Genomic DNA, 6,315 nt, shown 5'->3' with positions numbered 1-6,315 from the left:
ATATAACTTAACCTCATCTGAACAGATCTGACAGCTGATACTCATCTCTGTGGTTCAAGTCTCATCCACCCCCAGAGTGTCATATTTTCAGTGAGTCAGCTCTTACTCATGTGCAATCCTTTGTTCATATTTAATCAACTCCAACATGTTCAGTAAATGTCAAGCAATATGTGAGGCTAAAGCAAATTAAGGAGGAGAGATGCTGAAATAACAGCTGTTTGCATGTGCCAGCGATGGAGGTGTGCCTTGCTCACAACAATGAAACAAGACAGATGTATTCTGGTGATTATTTTCCCCAGCAGCCGATACCTTTCAGTGCCACATATTACATTCAAATGTTAGGGAAAACAGCATGGAACTGGCACTGGATTGATTGCAACTAAATTTTATTGGGTCAAGTGCAATGTTACAAAACAAACATTTTAAATAAGAACTGTTGTTTCCAAAGAATTACAATGAGATCATCCTTAAACTACCTTTATACATTACATTCAATTCTAACATTATAATGTATTCCAGCTACATTATTATACCTCAACCAAGGGGACCCAATTTTTCATTTCTCAAAATTAAAGAAACCAAAAATTCCAAATTAAAAGAAGCATTTGTAGTTCTCAGGAAGTTCAAACTTGAAAATCAAAACTCCAGTGAATCCAGAAGGATTTCATTCAACCCTGAGGTGGCGCAACCTCAGGCTTCTCCTCAAATGTGCGAGGCTTTTTGAGGCCGAACAGATTGCGCAGGTTGACTTCTGGGTCAACATAGTGAGGGATCTTGCGTTCATTGAAGAGGCCTGAGAGATTGGTTTCCACCTTAGTACGCCGGGAGATCCGCATGCGCAGGGCGAAGAGGCGGCGCAGGTTTTCCTCCACGAGGGGCAGATGATGTCCATCCAGACGCTTCTGCCAAGACTTCTTAGGACGCTGACGTTTCTGTTGCCATGAATACAAGTTGAAGTTTTTGATGTCAGTAAATACTCACTGGTTTTAAACAATCAAAGCAGATATCGAACGTGCCCGAACATTAAATCATCTGTTTGCTCATAAGCCGGCTGCTCCCTGCAGGTCATCCAGGACACAGGGGAGTCAGCTTTCAACAAGTTAAAAGAGAAATCCAAAATCAATAGTCCCCAGGCCAGGAAGCTTTACCTCGACTGTGCCATGGCTTTGATCTACATCTCACTCTGCCTTACGAACGTCACTCACCTTCAGAGCTGTGGCGGTTGTGTCATGGCGGAGAAGGTGTCTGGTCATACTGTCCTGTGAAATAGAACAAGCAGATAATAATACACTGTGTGAATATTTGTGCATCAAAAAGTGGCACCGGCATGTAGAATTCATGTCACTCAGTTTCTTAATGCTGAAGGCTTTTAATTACTTGAAGATTAGATTTGGCGTTTTGTTTAAACCTGTCAGAGGATTTATGTTCGCTTCGTACAGTAGAAAAATAATCCTTTTAAAAATGACGGTTCTGCATTAAGTACACAAAGTCTTACATGAAAAGGGAAAACTCTTTCCTTGTGTGATGCGTTTCTTACCCGCATTGCAAACATGCGTGGGCAGTCGGGGAAGGAGCATTTGAATTTCAGGAGCTCCAGGTGAACCTTCCGGATGTGGTGCTGCAGGTTGAAGGTCGTAGAGAAGTAGGCCTGGCAGTCGTCTCTGGGGCAAACCAGCACAGGCTTATGGGAAGCATGGATCCGTTTGTGCCTCCGCAGAGCGTCTGCTTTCTTGAACTCCTTCTTACATGCTTGGCATGTGAATGTGGCTGAAACACATTTCAGACATGTTAAAAAAAACAAACTCAAATTGGAATACATTTCAGTGATGTTGTACACACCTGATTTACCTGAGTGTTTCACCATGTGCTTCTTCAGTTTTCCCCAGGTGTGTTCAAGCACCTGGCAGTTTTCATGAGGGCAACGGTAACCTGCAGGGAGCCAACAACAAGGCCAGTGAGTTCATCATTTAATCATATGATTGCCAGCAGTTTGCACTCTCCCTAGCTCCTTTAAGGTCCATGTCTGTTCAACATAGATATCCATGTGTTTATCCTTGAGGGCTTTATGACTGTTTTCCCCACAAACATGAAGATGAAAAGAACATGAGCAAAACTTAAATAGACCAACCCGTGTGCTTTTTCTCATGGGCTTTGCGTGCAATATGGGAGTCAAAAGTTGCAGCACACCCGTCCTTCAAACACCTAAGTATCGCATGGAGATAATCAGAGGTAAAAATGAATACAGCAGCTGGATCTGTGGACAGGCTTTTGTTATGTGACAGGACAAAGCAGAGTTTAATATTACACTCTGCCATGTTTTATGTCAAACCAGACAATGTTGTACTACTACACACATACTTGAATTTAGCAGGCACTTCATGTTGCTTTAAGTGCAGTTTCAACATTCTGCGTTTTTTGAAAGTCAAGGAGCAGCTCGGCTGGTTGCACTGAGGAGAGAGAAAAGTCAAGTGGTTAAAACAAGGCAGGGCTCTGTCAGGAACATAGTGGCACTTTGGCGCCATCTCGTGGACACTTTGTTGTATTGAGACAAACCTTAAAGTACTTTTCTTTATCCCCGTGGACGTAGCGCACGTGCCTGTTGCGCTGGCTTGTGTTGAGGAAAGTCATCGGGCAGGTCGGGAGTTTGCACCTGCAGAAAATGTGAATGAGCTTGTGGAATTTAAGAAGCAGCAGAGAAAACCGAGATCAGGAACTTACTTGAATTGTTTGACTCCTCTGTGCTGGAGCATGTGGCGGCTCAGGTGGGCCTTTCTGGTGAAACGACGGCCACAGCCAGCAATGGCGCACAGACACGGGCGCTGTGGACATGTGGCATTACATTTAAAGCTGACATGTTTACAAATGTTACCTGCACTATAAAAAGGTAGGCCTACTTAATACTGTCTTTTATCAAGAAATCAGACATTTATGATTTGCTCAAAGTTTTATTTTATTTTATACATTTAGAAAATAATTTTCCTTTAAGTTATAGTAAGTACTTTCAGTTAATATTATTTTATTTTATTATTATTTCAAATAATTTATTTAAATAGTTCTATTTTTTTTTTTTTTTTTTTTTAATTCCTCAAAGTTTGCTATACCTGAAATTTGAGGTAGTTAATATTGTCTTTTATCAAAAAATCTGGCATTTATGATTTGCCCAAAGTTTTATTTAATTTATAAATGTATAAAATGTATTTAAATTATAGTAAGTAGTTTAAGTTAATATTTTAATTTATTTTAAAATATATTTTTTAAATTTATTTTAAGTTTTATATTTTTTAAAAGTTGTTTTTATTCCTCAAAGTTTGCTATACCTGAACTTTGAGGTAGTTAATATTGTCTTTTATCAAGAAATCAGGTATTTATGCTTTGCTCAAAGTTTTTTTTTATTTTATAATTGTATATAACAATTTATTTTAAGTTATAGTAGTAGTTAAAGTTAATATTTTAATTTATTTTATTATTATTTTAAATGATTTATTTTAAGTTTCATATTTTTTTAAGGTTTTTTTTTTATTCCTTAAATTTTTCTATACCTGCACTTTGAGGTACTTAATAATGTCCTTTATCAATAAATCATACATTTATGCTATACGTTTTTCAATACATTGCTATTTGCAACTGTAAATCGGTTCCTCACCGCCCCGGTGTGCACCGTCTCGTGCTCCTTCAGCCTCCACTGTCTGGTGAAAGTCGCTCCACAGTTTGCGTGGGCGCAGTTGAACAGCTGCAGCGGCGGACCGCCAGCAGGTTTCGCAGTGCGGATTCCGTTCATTGTCTTCGATGTGTGAACTCTTCTCCAACATAAAACATGTAAACGAGAGGCCGCCGGTTTTGTCAGCCTGTCTTATAACCTCTCGAAAGGACACAATTGGTTAATTGGCAGCGTGGGGTCAACAGGCTGTGAGTCATACTGCGCACGCATTGTTCATCGATACATCACTTTGCAATCTTCAAGATGGAAAGCTGATACTAATTAAACTAATTACCCTGCAGAGTCCAGCTGGGGGAAGAGAAGCTTGAAACGGGCATGCCATTAAAAGTTCCAACCGCCCGAAGCAGACAGGTGTTACCTGGGAGAGTTAATAAAGTGTTGCACTCTATTAAATGTGATGATGCAAATTTCACGTGGAGAAGTTTATAGCACTGGTTCCCAAAGTTGGGGTCGGGACCCCTTCTAGGGTCGCGAGGCACTGATGGGGGGTCGCGAGATCCCATTCGAAAGTGTGTCTTTCCAACGTTTATTTTCTTTTTTCCGAATATCTAAAATTGTATATTTTATCCATTCTTATAAAAATATAAATGAAGATATCAGTTCAAATTCATGCAAATCCAAATCTGTATATCCTGTCGCTGCTACAGACTAAACATGAAGATTACTCACATTCTGCTTTCAACCCTTTTCAAATAAACAGAATTATGGGATTTTGGCTTTCAGTTTCTAATGTCTGCTTTTGGATTGGCCTATAGTGCTTGCCCATGGCTGTAAGTAATGTTTACTCACCCTAAGTAACAGCATGGGTCCAGAGTCTCTGGCTCTGTTATTTTTGGAGTCCTATGCTGAAAAGTTTGGGAAGCCCCGGTTTATAAAAATCGTTAGGAGGAGTTGAAAATGATTCAAGATGTAAGTCAGATCTGATCTGAAGACAAAAACAAAGACTTTTGGTACTGGTTAATCACAGGCTCTAAGGATATGACACTTCTGATACCAAATCAAACTGGAAATAACTGAAAAGCCATATTCTCCAGTCTGTACTCAGGATTTGATATGTTCTGAATTTTAAGGAGCGAGCATTTAGAAATCCTTAATTCATCATTAAAGGGAACATCTCTAGGAGTTCACATTCATTCTTACTCAGACTTACCACAGAAGTAAACCTCAGCTTTTTGTGAACTAAGTGTGATTCTGATTTCCGGACAGCAGAGGGCGACGTGTCTCTGGCTCTGAAAACTCCTTAATTCAGCCTGTTCTCACATTCATTTTTAAGTAGGCGTGTAAAAGGATTTAATCCCACCATTATCCCCTCACTCTGCAGTGAAATATTTAGTTACATGGTGTCCCTGATTAATTTGAAATGACAGTTTCGGCTTATAATAAGAGACACTTTTTCATTTTTTGACACTTTCCTAATTGTTTCCTTAACTTCCAAAGATGCCACAAATGTCAACCAAATATTTATCTGAAGATACTTTCTTGCTGTCACTTCTGTAAATGGAGATCTATTTAAGTCTTTGTGTTATGTTCCTGTGTTCATTTTTAGCTCTCATCAGGGTTCCCTGCAATCCCCTTATATCCCCAGGAACCACTGATCTAAATATATTTTTGAGGTAAATCAAAGCCGCCTGACTCCTCCCTGATCTCTTTGCTGAATGTTTAATTGACTCCATTTGCACTGATCAGCAGCCATCCTGTGTGTGATAAAAAAGGGATGGTGGATTTGTTGAGGACCTGTATGAAGACTACTTTTTACTGAGGTGCTGAGTTTAAGAGCAAAAAATAACATCAGTGTCTTTCCTGTTTTTGGCAGAAGAAACATGACAAGCACAAATCTGAAGCTGTGTTCTCACTGCTGCTGCTGCTCCATCCATCTCCTCCTCTCTGTCTCTTACTTCCTGGTTGTCTCAAACGGAGGTAGATGAAATATTCAGAGGGGGCTGTCAGTGTGCGATGTGCCTCCATTAGAGAGACGTGTTGCAAGATTGCTACCGAGGGCCTAACTGCATGAAGGTGCAGGTCACAGGATTGATACAGCAACATATGGAGCACTATAGTGATCATCAGTTACAATGCTGAATTGTTCTCTGTTTATGGCTCCTATACAAGAAGGCAATGGTGTATGCTGGGAATCTGCCTTTCAGACATTTCTAACTGAACTAATTCATAACCCAGGACTTCTCACATTAACCTGTATCACAGATTGTTTTGTATCTATAGTGCAAGTGTCTAGTGTTCAGTGATGAGTTCATGCTGTAACTCTTGGCTGTGTGAAGCTTGTTTCAAGTGATGAAGCTTGAAAAATTGGTTTGCAAAGCTTTATTACATTGGACTTTGCTGCTTCTTTCTGAATTCACTTAAGGAGAAGAGCATGGTAACTCACAAGCTGCTAAGCTGACACTAAGACACATTTAATTTCACTTTTTGTTTAGTGTTCCAGCAGCATGAGGATCCTTAAAAGCCTCCGTGTAAGAGCAGTTGAATGCCACACTGTTACATTAAGTGAAGACTATACTTTCAAAGGGAAAACATAACTTTTTAATGATTTTAGGGATGCAAAGATATATTCAAAGGTTTTTTAGATATGCAAAGAGTAT

At 39.5% G+C, this 6,315-nt stretch overlaps 1 protein-coding gene across 2 annotated transcripts; it reads right to left on the bottom strand.

Moving 5' to 3' along the window:
- Nucleotides 1–369: 369 nt before the first annotated feature.
- si:dkey-208k4.2 (uncharacterized protein LOC570186 homolog) lies at nucleotides 370–3,905 on the bottom strand. Of its 2 annotated transcripts, none has more exons than XM_034710872.1 (9): nucleotides 3,644–3,905; nucleotides 2,719–2,819; nucleotides 2,554–2,650; nucleotides 2,359–2,447; nucleotides 2,129–2,202; nucleotides 1,840–1,929; nucleotides 1,538–1,767; nucleotides 1,206–1,259; nucleotides 370–932 (listed from the first exon to the last, which is right to left on the bottom strand). In XM_034710872.1, the coding sequence occupies exons 1-9, from the start codon at nucleotides 3,776–3,778 to the stop codon at nucleotides 669–671; spliced, it is 1,134 nt and encodes a 377-aa protein (XP_034566763.1). In that variant the 5' UTR covers nucleotides 3,779–3,905; the 3' UTR covers nucleotides 370–668. The 2 variants fall into 2 exon arrangements, with proteins under 2 accessions (XP_034566763.1, XP_034566764.1); XM_034710873.1 differs by having other exon boundaries at nucleotides 1,849–1,929; nucleotides 3,644–3,902.
- Nucleotides 3,906–6,315: the final 2,410 nt, after the last annotated feature.

This window comes from Notolabrus celidotus, chromosome 20 (assembly GCF_009762535.1).
Source record: "Notolabrus celidotus isolate fNotCel1 chromosome 20, fNotCel1.pri, whole genome shotgun sequence".
In the NCBI taxonomy this organism is placed as follows: Eukaryota; Metazoa; Chordata; class Actinopteri; order Labriformes; family Labridae; genus Notolabrus; species Notolabrus celidotus.
The sequence above is the reverse complement of the archived record's forward strand: the minus strand, read 5'-3'. Positions and strand labels throughout refer to the sequence as shown.

What these genes read in the sequence shown, in the direction of transcription:
- si:dkey-208k4.2 (XM_034710872.1), bottom strand. Translation starts at nt 3,778, where the DNA reads ATGAACGGAATCCGCACTGCGAAACCTGCTGGCGGTCCGCCGCTGCAG. An exon ending in AGACGGTGCACACCGGGGCG is followed by an intron (nt 2,820 to 3,643) that starts GTGAGGAACCGA and finishes ACATGTCCACAG; the next exon opens with CGCCCGTGTCTGTGCGCCAT. An exon ending in AGAGGAGTCAAACAATTCAA is followed by an intron (nt 2,651 to 2,718) that starts GTAAGTTCCTGA and finishes CATTTTCTGCAG; the next exon opens with GTGCAAACTCCCGACCTGCC.